General features: G+C 50.8%; 1 protein-coding gene across 1 annotated transcript in view; it reads right to left on the bottom strand.

Annotated features, from left to right (window-relative positions):
* The window catches only part of MAP2K4 (mitogen-activated protein kinase kinase 4), a 47,055-nt gene that overhangs the window by 1,721 nt on the left and 30,024 nt on the right, over positions 1–15,310 (bottom strand). Inside the window, exons 8-9 of the mRNA XM_027691506.1 lie at positions 4,339–4,416; positions 3,222–3,370 (exon numbers count right to left, since the gene is read on the bottom strand). Of these exons, the coding sequence (XP_027547307.1) occupies positions 3,222–3,370; positions 4,339–4,416 (227 nt within the window). The remainder of the gene's footprint in view (positions 1–3,221; positions 3,371–4,338; positions 4,417–15,310) is intronic.

Raw genomic sequence — 15,310 nt, 5'->3', positions numbered from 1 at the left:
TTCCTGGGAAATCCATCCTTGCACTGTGAGTGACCACAGGAGCTGCCTCCCTCCCTCACAGCCATCCAGCTGTGTGGGCAGGGGACAGTGCACTCACTGCATCAAAGGCCACCAAAGTCCTGTCCCAGGGGACATGGTGGAGAGAGGGGATGGACTGGGAGAACTGACACCACAGCCCCTCCCCCAGGAGCCAGAGCTGCACCACTGAGAAGAGAATGGGTGGATATGGCACCTTTCCCAAACAAAGGGAGTCACTCTAATTCCCAACAGCTGCATTTCCATCCCCAGGAGCTCTGGCTGGACCTTTCTCCATCTCCAGCACCACCACAGTGTGGCCTCCACCCCATGGAGCAGCCAAGGGTCACCAACACTGCCCTGCCCACAGAGCCTGTGGGGCGGAGGGGGCACAAACCCGGTGACTGGGCCCACAGAGCCCTCTCCAGGCTTCTGCCACCCCACAGCAATTCCCTGCCTGACCCCAACAAGGCTCTCTGGGGGCTCCAATCTGCTCCTGCAACACCTGTAAGGCAACAAAGCAGGACTTGAGCTCACAGACCGAGCTTTGCTCTGAAATGTCCACACACTCTTTCCTAAAGCACTCTGAGAAATCCCTCATTCCTTCCCCAGCTCAGTGTGAAGCTGCTTGCCTGGGGTGGCCACTGGCAGCACCAGGAGCCACACACTCCTGCACAGGAGCTCTGGTTCCCAGGATTCTGATCCTCAGGAGCTCAGGGCTCCATAGCTGCTGAAGCCAAGCACAGACTGGAGACTTCAGAGCAGAAAATTGAACTGCTGTAAGAAGCAGTTCCAGGAGTGGGACTCCAGATAAGCCTCTGAATGCCTGGGTGGAACATTTTTCCCCTTCAGCCCAACTTCCTGCATTAAAGCGCTGAAAGAAATACCAGAAACTCTTTAACACTGAAATGTTCACTAAATGTTTCTTGCCCAGAGAAGCCCCATCCCTGGGAGTGTTCAAGCCCAGGTTGGATGGAGATTGGAGCAACCTGGTCCAGTGGAAGGTGTCCCTGCCTGTGGCAGGTGGTGACACCGGGTGAGCTTTAAGATCTCTTCCAACCAAACCCATTCTGTGATTCCATGATTCTACGACAATATCCTTTCCTCACTAATCTATCCTAGCAGTGATACTGCAGGACTCTGTTTTGACATTTTTCCTGACTCTTGAATGCACAAACCCAGGAGATTCTTAGATGCACATCTGTGGGATGTTTATGCCATCACCCGCCACACAGCCTTTGGGAACCTGACCTGCCAGCTGAGTAACCCCACAGATCACTGTTCACACTGAACTAAAGGTTATTATGAGAAATATTTATTGCAGTGTTGCTAGGAAGACACCATAAATACTCCAGGTAGAAGTCAGATTTTTTACAAAACCAGGTTAAACAAAACCCAGAATGAGGCTGAAATCTGCCCCAGGCTCTGTGTGCTGTGTCTGATCCAGAGTAGCGGCCCCAGGAAGGGGAAAGGGGCTGGAAATACAAACTGACCTGATAAGCCTGGAGAACAGAAGGTTCTGAGGAGACCATAGAGCCCCCCTCCAGGGTCTAAAGGAGACCTACAGCAAGGCTGGAGAGGGACTTTTTACAAGGGCAGGAAGTGACAGGACAAGGGGGAATGGCCTTAAGGTGAAAGATTGTAGTTTTATTAGTTTATTAGGAAGAAATTCTTCCCTGTGAGGCTGGTAGAGCCCTGGCACAGGTTGCTCAGAGAAGCTGTGGCTGCTCCATCCCTGGAAGTGTTCAAGGCCAGGTTGGATGGGGCTTGGAGCAACCTGGGCTGGTGGAAGGTGTCCCTGCCCATGGCAGGTGCTTGGAATGGGGTGGTCTTTAAGGCCCCTTCCAACCCAAACCATTCCATGGTTCTGCAGGCCAAAGACATGGCTGTTTAATGGAGATGCTGCACAGGCTCTTCTGCTGGATGATCTGGAGCCAAACTCACAGGGCACCACAGCAAGTTCCTGGCTTTGCAAAGTCTGATGCTATGGCATCTCCATGGAGAACTATGTGCAAACACACCAGTGCTTGTTCTGTACACGAGGAAAGCAATTCTGACCTTTCTAAGCAAATGCTACAGTTGCAGTTTCAGTTTTGACTGAAAAATAGAAACAACTTCTGAGCAACAAACTATTTTGATGCTCGATTTTCTGCAGCCCCAAAACAATAACCAGGCCTTCCTCACAGGGGGCTGGGAAGTGGAACCTGGCCTCCTTAAAAATTTGTAATTCTGAACGAGACTACAATCCAAACCCAAAAATCATCTCCAGAGGATGGAAACAAAACCTCTTGAAAGTTGAAATTGTCTAGTGCTGAGCCTTCCTGTGTCACAGAGCTTTGAGATGGCCACCCCTGTGCTGGGGATGTCCATCACCTGGTCTGCTCAAGGCAGAAGGTCCCAGAAGACCAATGCAGGTCACACTGATAGATCTCATCTGTGCTTTGGTTAACAAAATTAGATTGACCACCTTCCTCATTTAGACAGAAAAATGTTTCACCAGAAAATTCCCAATCAGCCCTTACCCTAAGCAGGACCCCACAGCTCTGGCAGGTGGAGGGACTCCCCAAGTCCCCCTTAGCAGCACCACAGACCCTCCTCACAGGGCTGCAGAGGCCCTGCCTGCAGAAAACCATCTCCAGTCTTGATCTCAACATTCAATTCACACAAGGCATGAAGCCAACAACCCAGCAAGCCACAGCCACAGGTCCTGGCAGTCACTGTGCTGAGCCCAGCCCAAGAAGTGGGCAGGAAGGCTCCCAGCCTTGCCAGGCAGAGGCAGGACAGTACAGATCCTCTCTGCCTGACCACGGGACAACGCTGCCCAGTGTCTCTGGCTTCAAACTGCAGAAGAAAGGGCAAACAGCAGGTCTGTCCCAAGGCTCTGTGACAACAAGGAACAGAATGCACAGGCTAGGCCCTTACCTGCTCACACAAACCTCCTACCATGGGTCTTACCATGCCTCTCCCTAGCACAGCCTCTCAGAGGTTTTCTCCTCACCCCTTCCCTGAAGTTTCCAGTGTCTGCCCTTCAGCTGCCATCTGGACAAGTCCCCCATCACCTCCAAACCACTGAAATGTGAGAGGTCCTTACCCTCATGATGATGCAGGAACATGAAAAAAAGCCAGGAGATGCTGGGCACATGACCCTTGTCAAATACCCAGCAGTGACAAAACAAGCCCAAGTGCTTTCAGCAGGACACACTTACCACAAGTTGACGAAGTTGATGAAACTGGGGGAGAACTCCCTTTCCTCTGAGTTGCTCAGCTGTGGTGGGTCTCCTTTCACTACTTGTGTCAATTGGTCAAACACACTGTTCCACTTGGGGTAAGGGAACCGCCCCGTGGCCAGCTCATACTGCAGGGAGACAGCAACAGCACCAGGCAGGTTTACATGAGGTAAGTTCAGTCAGGGCAACAGAATGTCTGCAGGGACACTGAACCCCTCAAAAGGAAGGCTGAGATGAGATTCTTCATCCTATTCCTTGTATGGTTCTAAGAGGAGGGAAGGTTTTACCCAGCAGTAAATGCTGCCTGTGTGAGGAGCATGGCCAGATTTAGCCTGGCCAGGCCATGCCTCGCCTCCACATCTGCCACTGACTATACAACAAACCAGTGTAGGAGAGTAAAATCCTCCAAGCATCCTAACAACCACCAGAGAAAATGGATAATGAGAATCATACAATCGTAGGACATCTTAAGCTGGAGAGGACTCACATGGATTGCCAAGTTCAACTCCCTGCTCCTCACAGGACAATGGAAATGAGCATTTTAAAACATCAGTGGGGAAGACAGAAGCTACTAGTTCATAAGTTATTGCTTCTGCTTTCTCTTCCATTTCACCACCTGGAGAACATAAAAGTTTCTCACTGCATCAGTGTGTGCATCTGGCAGTGCTGTGGTTAAGCCAGTGAGGAATCAGAATACCAGAATCCAGGATTAACCAAAGTCTCTGTGCAGCTGAAGCACAGCAGCTGCCAGGGCTGTCAGAGGCTTATTCCCACAGGCTGGGTGTTCTGCCCTGCACCACCACACTCATCATCCCTACTCAGCTCAGACTTTGAACACAAAACTCATTTACAATCCAACACCTCTTCCCTGCTCACATCTTGCTCTCTGTAAAACACAGCTGCAGCCAAAGGTATCTGCAGAGGTTCAGGAGAACCATCTGCCTGGATGGGATTTAGATTGTTCCTGAGCCAGGAAGTGCCCATTTCAATCACAACATGCAAACTTGTTGGGCTGGGCTTGGAGCTGGGCTGGGCTTCCCATGTGTGATACCATCGCACTGCAAAGGGCAGGAAAGGGGTCAAACCCCCCACTTACCAATGTAATCCCCAAGCTCCAGACATCTGAGCGGACGTCGTAGCCTTGCCTGGAGGCGCTGGGATCTATCCTTTCCGGCTGAAACGGGAAGAAGGTTCAGTCAAGCACTGTGCCATGAAGGAAGCAACGAGAAGCATCTGCAAACTTATCAAAAACTCTGAGTCTGTCCCACCAAGGCAGAGCCTGGCACAGCTTCAGAGGCAAACTTTTGGCCAGGGCAGACCTTCAACCTCAGCAGAGAAATGTCTTAAGGAATCACTTAAAACACTGACTTTATGGAGGTGTAGTGGGAGAGGTGATGGGAAATGGCCATTTATCACAGTCTAATCTTTTGGTTGTTTTTTTTTCCTTTTGCACAAGCACCTTGAATAATGGTGACTGTCTATTTATTTAGTTTTGTTCAACTCTGGGATCTCTTTAACACGAAGTCTCACTTTGTCTGTTTTCATAGCCTGAAGTTGTTCCCAAGGGATCATAAGGCTTGGAATGAACATCTCATCCACCATCCCGAGGCTTAGCAGCATCTACCAGAACTCTTCTCCCCAGCTGGCTGCTGATTGCCAAATCTCAACAGGTAATAAAAACAGTGCATTTTAAGAACAGCTCCTCTACAAGGGTTTGGTCATCCCTTGAAGGCAACTATGATATTACAAAGTTTTCAGATATCCAAAACATCTTTCACAGAAAACAATATTTAGCCAGACATGGGAGGTTTGCACCTAAAAGCAAGTTATCCAGAGAGGATAACAGCAAAAAAAAAAACTTTATGCCTTGCATGTCAACTTATGAGAAACCTCAGTCTGCCTTCTTTAGTCAAAAATATAATAATTAAAACATCAAAAGAAACAGGGTCTCATTCAGTTTTGGCTACAACAATAATAAAGATACCCAAGTTGCAATAAATTCTAAATTATGGGGTACAGGACTCTGAAAGCCCCGGTTGCTTTGTGAGCTACATTTGAATACAATGTCATGGCAGATGCAGCTGAAGAGTGCCATGCAATGAACCAAGTCCTTCAGTGCAACCTCCACACTTCAGTGAGCAGACAACTCACTGTCAACTCACCACATGAGCAGACACCTCCCAGATCCCATGGGAATGCCTCATGGCATTCCTGACTGCTCTGCCATGCTGCCAGCAATCCTCTTGGCAGCCCACCACCCACACGTGGCTGCCCCTGCTGTGACTGCTGCCGGACCTCTCCCTTTCCCTCAGCTACCAGCACCTTCTCCAAGGAAACTTGCCCAGGCCATGCACACCCACAGCCCCAGAGAAGGTTCTGCCAAGCTGCAGTGGTTCTGCAGGTGGCTTCTCCTACAGCCTCCCTGTGTCCACTGCTCTTCAGTACATGGGATATCACCTTCCCAGGGCCAGTGATATGTTTTGTCACACTCACTTTCAGCTGTAGTATCTGCTTTGAACCAGGCTGGCTTCCAAGGCCATACCCAGAACATCCTGCCCATCCCACCCTCCAAGCTCTGCCCTTTGCCGCCTTTTCCTTTGGTTGTGGTTTCCATTCAGCTTAAGCTCATACATTAGTTATTCCTCTCATGACTTGGATCGATGTTCCAATACTTCTGGTGGGAGGGCAAAATAATAAAATCACTAAAATTCAACTCTCTTAAAACAACCATTAGCCCTTCATATGCTCGTCTTGTAGCTCAGTCAAAACCTATCATGTCTGCACTGCAGGTACCCCCGTGCTGCTGCCTCCTCACAGCCAACTCCAGCCTTCCCTGGGGAGTCCAGACATCCCATACGGGGTACAACAGAATGCCAGACAGATGGGAAGGGATCAAGAGCTAACAGAGCATCCATTGCTTTAAATATGGGGAACAGAAATGCAATGACAACTTCTCTACAACTCTGCAGGAGGATCTGAATGGAAAATGTGCATTCCCAGTCCCTGCTTATTTGAGGGGAGGATGGTTTGATAAGCAGCAAACACTCAGCATGTAGATATATTTAGATGTTTCAGGAGGTCACTGGATATCTCAGTAAGAAGCAAAACATCTCAGGGAGGAGCCCATGGGTGAGCACTGGGTCATACTCTGGGCTCAGGAAGGACAAGAGGAGCTCAGACTTACAAAATCAAAGCTGTGCTCTGAGGTAACACACGGAATAACATCACCTCATGGGTACAAAAAATGTCACAATGCTCTCAGCAACGTGTTTCTGTGAACAGCCCAAAAGGTCAAAGAGAAACCAAACAGAAGATGCCAGCAGTAGGGAGCTGGATAGAAGAACATGGCATCAATAATTGACCTGCACTGGATATGGCCTGGCAGGCACTTCCCTGTCCTCTGTCACAGGCTGAAAAGCAGCTTCCAGGGACTGTCATCATGAGTGATGCTGTGTCCACCATGCTCTGTTTCAATGCCACAGGCAGCATGATGGACCTGCAACCCCCAGCAGCCTTCTCTGCCTATGACGCCACGCAGCCCCTCCAGCATTCCTGGAATTCAGGGCCCAGAACAGCCAGGCTCCACCAGCCCAAGGGCTCTCCCAGAACTGCTCTGCTGTGCCTGCAGCCCTGTAACACCCTGCCTTCCCTCGGAGCAGAGCTCTTACCTCCAACCCCTCCTGCCAGGCACCGGGGGCTCCTCCTGCCTTCCTGGCTCCAGCAGCAACAGTGGGTGTGAGACACATGGAGTTATCCCCTCCCTGTCCCTCAGGCACAACACTGTGGCCAGCTGGCCAAGGCAGGGGATTGTCCCACTCCTTCTCGCTCTGCCCCCTCAGGTGAGACCCCACCTGCAGAGCTGCCTCCAGCCCTGGAGGCCCCAGCACCGGAGGGACATGGAGCTGCTGGAGCGAGTCCAGAGGAGGGCACAAAATGACCCAAGGGCTGGAGCCCCTGTGCTATGGAACGTGCTGAGAGAGCTGGGGGTGTTCAGCCTGGAGGACAGAAGGCTCTGGGGAGACCTTACTCTGGCCTTTCAATATATAAAGGGGGCTTATAAGAAAGACAAAAAGACTTGTTACCAGGACCTGGAGTGACAGGACAAGGGGTGATGGTTTTACATTGAAGGAGAGTAGATTCAGATTAGATTTAAGGAAGAAATTATTTACAATGAAGGTATTGAGACTCTGGCACAGGTTGCCCAGAGAAGCTGTGGCTGCCTCATCCCTGGAATTGTTCAAGGTCAGGTCAGAGTAGGCTTGGAGCAGCCTGGTCTAGTGAGCAGCAGGGCTGGACCAGGTAATCTTTGAAAGTCCCTTTCAATCCAAACCTATGGGTTCTATGGTTCTGTCAATGCTCCCTGTGCTGCAGGACACTATGAACCACCGTCCCCAGTGTGTGAGGCACCTCTCTGGGCTCACAGCCACTGCCCATAAGCATTTTGGCAATGGAAGATGGATTCCACAGCTGGCAGGTACCTTGCCACCAAGCAAATCAGAGTCACCTTGCAGGAAAACAAGGACCACCCTGTGACCAAGGACTGTCTCTTTAGTCCCATACCCCACGTGACAGACACTGGTGTGCAGGAACAGTGGCAGGTGGCCCTGCCCTGAGCGCTGCTGGGGACACATCACCACATCTAGAGGCTGCCACCAGGGACCAGCCAGCACAGGGCCACACCACATTATGGGGATGCTGGCCCTGCCAGTGCTGTGACCTCCCACACCACAGATCCACGGCACAGATCCACAGCAGAGCAGTTCCAAGCTGCAGACGAAGGACTCACTCTCCACACAGCACAGTGAAGGAGGGGACTGCACAGAAAACAACTGTTCTGGGCAGGGCCCAACTGCTCCAAGGGACTGGTGGGATGGGTGGCACCAGTGAGACAGAGCTGGTCATCTCAGGCACCCATGAGGGGCAGCCTTCTACTGAGCAGAGCACTGGGGACGTGGCCCTAGACCATGGTGGCACAGTTAGAGAGAAAGCAGGATAGACCAAAGTAAATCCCATCTAAATGGGAAGCAGGAAGTAGATGACATGGGAGCAACTAACACCAACTAAGGAAGAGTCACCATGTGAAACTCTGGGGACCTGGAGGAAGGGCTGCACACAAAGCCTGGCTCAGGCCAGGTGTCCTGCAGGAAAGGAAATGGCTGAGGTGAAGACCCACCCCTGGACTGTGCTGATGGGGTGAAGGGGCAGAGTATGGATGCATCAGAGAAGGGTACAGGCTGCCATGGGACTTCTCTCTAGTTCAGTGTTCACCTGGGCACCAGCATCTTGACTGAAAAATGAGCAGTGAGCAGCAGAGATCCTCACTGCCCTCCAAACTCCAGGTAAGCAAACACACGTGGTTCAGGTTATCCTCCCTCTCCTCCAAGACCCAGCTACACAAACACCTGCAGCTTGGGCTGTGACACAAGGACAGATGCACATAGGACTCCCTGTACCCCTGAGCTGCTTCATGTAGCTAAAGAGTAAAGTTGCATTTCTTAGAAGACCCAATTCTTGAAGCTCAGATCTGGGTTTTCACTGGTTACGTAATCAGGGAATTTTATCCCACATGCACCACAAATTCAAAACTGCCTCCACAGCAATAAAAAGTACACAACAAACTTCTTTTCTACTTAGGTCAATGCATCCCTAAACTAAAAGGAAGTAAAAGGTCACCAGGAGCAAAGAATGACCAGAAAGTGCCCTATTTTTGCAATACAAAAAGCAGAAAAATTCTACATGATACAAACTCTCCCTCTGCTCCAACCCAGGAACAGAGACATGTGACATGGAAGCTGCCAGCCTGCCACAAAGACTAACTTCTCATACTGAAACACGTGTAAAATGAAGTCCAGGGTGCTGCAGCAGCAATGGGAGCCATCCTTTGGACCATCAATAACTGGTTTGGGAAGTTCTTCTGTTCAGTGAGGAGAACATTGTCACTCACTTTTCACATTGCTGTATTTCTCGAGAATATTCGTACAGTGAAAAGCAAGTTGTTCTTCCTTCAGGGCTGTTCCCCCACATCTCCCCTCACCTGCTCACTGAGACCTCCAAACGTTTTTACTCCTGTGAGCCCCCTCCCTGACCGCCCTGCTGGGCTGGGCTGGCAGTTTGGACTCTGTAAGGTTGAATAAGAGCCTGAGCGCTCACCTGGCCAGGAGATGCTCACACCAGCTCTCCGTCTCCCAGAAAATCACAGAACTGTTCTGGTTGGAAGGGACCTTAAAGACCACCTTGTTCCAAACCTCTGCCATGGGCAGGGACACCTTCCACTAGCCCAAGTTGCTCCAGCCCCTGTCCAACCTGGCCTTGGACACTTCCAGGGATGGGGCAGCCACAGCTTCTCCGGGCAACCTGTGCCAGGGCCTCCCCACCCTCACAGGGAAGAATTTCTTCCTAATATCTAATCCAAACCTGCTCTCTGTCAGTTTGGAGTCATTCCTTCTTGCCCTGTCACTCCAGTGAACAGGCCCCCTCCAGCTTCCTTGTAGGCCCCTTCAGATCCTGGAAGGTGCTCTGAGGTGTCAGAGACTGAAATGGTTAATGGCTTAAACATTATTAAGATCACCAAAAGACTTTTGTCAAACTGCAAAGAAACAGCTGCTCATCCAGCAAAGCTCACCCCTCCCTGAATATGCCTACTGTGAAAAGACCTTCAGATGACATAAGTGGGTGCCATTGCCCAACTGTCCTGGGTGCAGAAGGGTGTGCACACCTGAAGCTACAAACTGGATTTCCAGATAAGGGAAGAGGTTGATAAGAAGCAAATTCTGCAAGGTGGGATAATCCTTCTTATCATGCCAATGTCCTCCCTTACATGATGACTCTGCTGTGAAAACCCCTCAGGGAGCATTGAAGACATTTCACACCTACCCTGGGCTATTTATCTCAGATTTTAGAGCATGATGGACCATAACTGATGCTAATGTAACAGGCAGGTGTAAGGTCTTAGAAGGTGCCAGAGACTCCTGACACGTCCCATGACACCATCCACTGTAAAACTCCCCAACTCAGGGGAGGTACAAGGCATTCCCACCTGAGCCTGAAGTGTATAATTACTCATGAAATCTTAGAATTTGGGGGGGATGCTTCCCCCACCCCCAACAGAGCAAGACTCACTTCAACTAACAGACATGGAAGCTGCAACTACCAAGTTTCATTGCTGGATCCAGCAGGTGATGACTATATATATCTTTCCACTTTTATCCTTTCTCTTCCTTTCCTTACACATTTCCTTAAGTGTTATTTTTATGCTTTAATATTGCTGTATTACTATAGATGACAACAACCAAAACAGCTACATACCTGTTTTCCTTTGAAACAAAACTGTTCTAAAATAAATCCTACATATATATATTTACAAACACTGATCATTCAGTGTCGTTTCAATCTTATCCACACCAAGGGATTTATTAACAAGAACCAGGGTTACCCTCCCCTTCTGGGGTGGGTCATAACATGAGGTCTCCACACAACCTTCTTTTTTCCAAGCTGAACAGCCCCAGTTGATGACACCAAAATCTTCTGCTGGCTGCTAGAGGTGAGGTAATTTCATGTGGAGCCTAATAAGCTTTGGGATCCCCTCCTGGGCACGTAGGACCTCACAGGTGACCTCAGTGCCTAAGAGCAGAGATGTGAGTCATTCACAGGAGTAACTGAGGCATCACAGTCACACTGTGCTGGATAAAAATCTTTTCTAAGGTCATACTCTCCAGCCCCAGGTGACCAAGGACAAAGCTATGGCACTGTGCTCTCTCTGTATGGCAGTGCCAGTTGCTCCAGGGGTCAGGCAGGATCCTGTGCCACAGCCTGCCCTGGTCACAGGAGGAGACCCAGCTCCTTGGCCAGGGAGTGACACAGTAGAACAAAGGACACATGGTGTGATGAGGGAAGAGCTGCCAGGGCAGTGGAGAACACAAGGTCTTCTGCCTCTGCTGGCTGGATCTGCCACTGCCCCCAGCTCCTGAGTCCCCCTCACCAAGACAGCAGCAGTGACTCGAGCTCTGTGTGCATCACTTCTGCACCTACAGGAGAGCAGAGTACTACTGTCAAAAAATACTTCAGCCAAAACATTCATCCCTGCTTGGATGCTGAATTCAGATGTTCCTTCCAAAATCCCCTCTGTTCTCTGAGTTCCTGTCCCTCCCCCTCACCCAGGCCAGCCACCAAGCTTGTGATTGACCAGAGATTATCAGCAGAGATCATATTTCTAGAGAATGGCCTTTCCTCCCCTCCTATTTCCTTTACATATTTACTGTGAGAGAATGTTTCATTGAAAAGCTTCTCCAGCGGCATTTTCCAGGTGGAGATGCCAGTTCACATGGGATCACCATCCCCTCCCAGCTGGCTTTCCTAACCCTGCCTGAATTCCTCGATCTCAACAGCAGCAAAGTGATGGACTGATGGTCATGGGACACTTACTAGGCACAGAAAGGTTGGAACATTATTGAAGGTAAACAGGTCCCGCTGGGTTTTTACAAATGTAGACCCTGAAACTGTGCAATGACCTTATTTGTCTTGTTAGAAAAGGTAAATGTGGCTGTAATAAAGCTGGACTAGTGCAGGGCATGGTCTGGACCCCAACTAACTCAAGCATCAATAATTTGCATCAGTAAATGCTTCACTGATAAGAGTTCAGAGTGCAACTGTTATGTGTTGAATGGGAAAGATTTATAGTGGGACCTCAAAGGTGGCCTTCCTCAGCCTACTGCTAATAATATCCATGAAAATATAAAATTAGCGTTGCTAAATTCTGCCTATTACAAAAACTATTGCTAGCATGGTACATAAGGGCTCCTGGAGAGAGAGCCCTTATGTGTGACTGGAGTGTTTGGGAAGCTGGGCTCTGGCTGGCTGCTGACTCACTGGAGTAGGCACAAAAGGCAGCACTCTGGGGTGACAGAGGCCCCGAGGGCAGAACAGGAGAGCAGGAAAACCTGAAGGAGCATCAAGGCTTCAGGTGTGTGGCTGGGGTGATGCTCTGGGAGCTGCTGCTCTTGTTACAGACACCACAGGTGAGACAAACATGGAGCTTGCACAGTTTCAGGGTCTACATTTGTAAAAGGATGTTGAAAATATGAGGGGATTATAGCCCAGCCATAAAACACAGACCAATCTGCCTTAAGGGAAATAAGCTGCTCAGTCCCTAATCTCCTCAAAGAAAAGCTCAAGAGGTGACTGCATCAGAGTCAGAAAGTACCTGCTGGGGAAAGGGGCTGTGGCAAAGACAGGGCTCCTTAACTCTGCAAACAGAGCAGAAAGCAGAGCTCACAGCCAGCCACTAGCACAGGACTTACTCGTACTAAACAGTATTAGAAGCAAAATTTATGACCAGGACAACCTCATGGGCACTGTGGCAAATTCTCCAGAAGTTGAAGAGGCACCTTTAATGCAAGACTTTGGAGATCTTCACTGTCTGGCATTATTTTGGAAGGCCAACGTCCAGCACCCCAGGGCTTGACACATCAACACCATCCCCACTGCTGCTGCCAAGAGCTGTGTTAAAGGGCTGTCAGGTGTTTCAGGCCCATCAAGGAACTTTCTCACAGAACCTCACCAAGGGCCCAGAGTTTTGGTAGGGATGCTCTGCAGGTCCTTGAAGTCGTTACTGAACCAAACACTGAACTGCCCAGTTATTTTTCCACAGCCATAAATCCTAACCAACAGGTCAGCTCTAAACACACACTGAAAGGAGTCCAGAAGGAAGCACAGCAAGGGAACTACTTCTCATCCTAGAGGATTCGGTGATGCAGCAGAGAAAGGGAACCAAGAAGGTGTCTACAGATGAAGTCACACATCCTAACCAGAAATCAAACGTAACATGCAGATGGCCATCAGCAAAGGTGAGTCATTGTGTGGCAAGGCCAGGCTGCAGTCACCACAGTGTGAGCCTCATCATCTGGTTCTTAAAGATCTCTTCTGTTCAACCAGAAGCTGTTAGTCTGGGTGCAGGATCAGGAGACTTCCCCTGCTGCATTCCAGTGCCTCTTTCTGGCCTCATCACCTGTGAAAGGCTGATCCTGAAAAGCACAGCCCTCACCCCCAGATCCAGTCCTGACTCCAATCCTTCCCATATTATGGGAAACAGGAGCTTTTGCATTCCATGAACACTGGAGTCCCTAGTCCCAAAGCAGGTGCTGTGCCCTGCTCCTGCCATGGCCCTGTGTCCTGCCTGCTCCACTGCTGAGGGCCAAACGGGCTCCAGGAGGGTGGGAGGACCTGCACACACACCTGCACACCTGGGACCTGCACAGCCCTTCACTCCCTCTCCCCATACCTGACCCTGCCCTAAGGTTCCTTGCCCATTCCTCTTGGCATCTCTGCTGCCCTGATGGTCCCGTTCTGCTGCCTGTGGCCTCCAACCACCCTTCTGGGAGCTGATCAGGGCTGTGGGGCCACCCCAGTACAGCCACCTGGGCAGAGCAAACCTGCAGCAGCCAGGAGCTACTTCCAGCTGAACATCCAATACCTCCCAAGGGCAACTATCTCCCAGACCTGACTTTCAGGCACTTCCCACTTAAATCCTAGTGGCCAAAACGCGTTTTTTTCCCCCACTTTTAGCACTCTGCTCCACAAACCTCACGTCCTGCCCACAGTACTGCTGGGCAAGCAGTCAGCTTACACAGGTGGCTACTGCCAGGCTTCCCCAGGTCAATACAAACTGCCTGTGCAGCCGAGCATCCAAACAGGCAAGGAGGGAAATCCCATCCTGCCGTGTACCTGGCGGGATGAGGGTGAAATGCCGAGGCACAGACCCAAGCTCAGCACTGCAGCAGGGCTGCTCAGCATGGGCTCTGCACCATGTGATGGCAGGGGCCACATCTGGAAAGGAGAAGTCTCACAGAGAGCAAACCAGATTTCTGCCAGTGGATGAGTGAGCAGAGGTCACGTTCTGAGCTGAAGGCACGTGGGTGACAGCGGCAGCACACGGGTGACAGCAGCGGGGACAGCTGCGCTCACAGCTCAGGCATCTCCCCAGCATTCCCTATGCCACAGGCAGGAAAGCCTGGATCCAGCCTGCCCTGCTCACAGTGGGGCAGGGCCACATGTCTCCCAGTCTCCTCCCAGATCTGTTTTCTCAGTCATAAAAAATTATGGCTGGGTTCCAAGTTTCAGAGGAAAGAGGAAAAAAAATGTCCAACATACAGTAATATTTAGGAACATCCAAGAGGATTTTAGTTGCATGAATTCAAACCCACAGCCTGCCTGTGCAGAAAAATGACTGACTGAGCCCGATGAAACCTGGGCATTGGGTCAGGAACGCAAAGCTGAAACAGGCTCTTGCTGTGGCTCCACTTGGGAAAAGGATCCAGAGAACTCCTGCATCCCTACAGCCTTTCCCTCCATGAGCACAGGGTGAGAGGGGACAGAGCTTCACTGTCACCTTCCTTGGGTAATTTTTTTTTTCTGTGCACAGCCTGATCCCTGCCCAAGCCATCCAAACACAGGGACACAGCCTCCAGCCGGCCTTGACACCGATGCCAGCAGTGACTGCCCACCTTCTCCAGGGGAGAGTGAGGAGCACGAAAACATCCTGAGCACAGACAGGGCTGTGCACGGGCCCCTGCTCCTGTACAGGCAGGGACACACAGACTGTGTTCACTGGGACATGGGTAATGCCCTGGCACCAAGAGGGCTGCTCTGTATCTGTGCACTGCACATCCCCTTTTCCACGGCCTCAGGGAGAGCACAGTGGGCAGCCCCTGGGAAGGGGGGAAGACACAGGGCAATGGCACCCAGGTGACCTGGGAAAAGGACCTGAGTTACCAAGGACACTGGTGACACCATCAAACTCTGCCCCTGGAGGTCCCAAAGGAGCGGGGCAGGGCAGGACATCGGTCCTCATGCTGGCTGGGTCCACCCCTGCTTAAACCAAGCACTTCCAGCCTCGCCCCTCTCCTCTCAGACACAGACACTGGGTTCACTGGAGTGTTCAGAAGGCAAAAAGCAGTAATGTCACAAAGGCCACCAGTGTCAGTGTGGCACACAGAGCCCACTCTCGTCAGCAGCACCCACACAGCCAGAGGCAAGGCAGGGACCACAGGGAGCAGCACACGGGGAGGACACGG

The sequence above is a fragment of the Neopelma chrysocephalum genome, unplaced genomic scaffold (genome assembly GCF_003984885.1).
Source record: "Neopelma chrysocephalum unplaced genomic scaffold, ASM398488v2 Primary Assembly neopelma1_84, whole genome shotgun sequence".
Lineage (NCBI taxonomy): Eukaryota > Metazoa > Chordata > Aves > Passeriformes > Pipridae > Neopelma > Neopelma chrysocephalum.
This window is presented reverse-complemented; position numbering and strand designations above follow the sequence as displayed.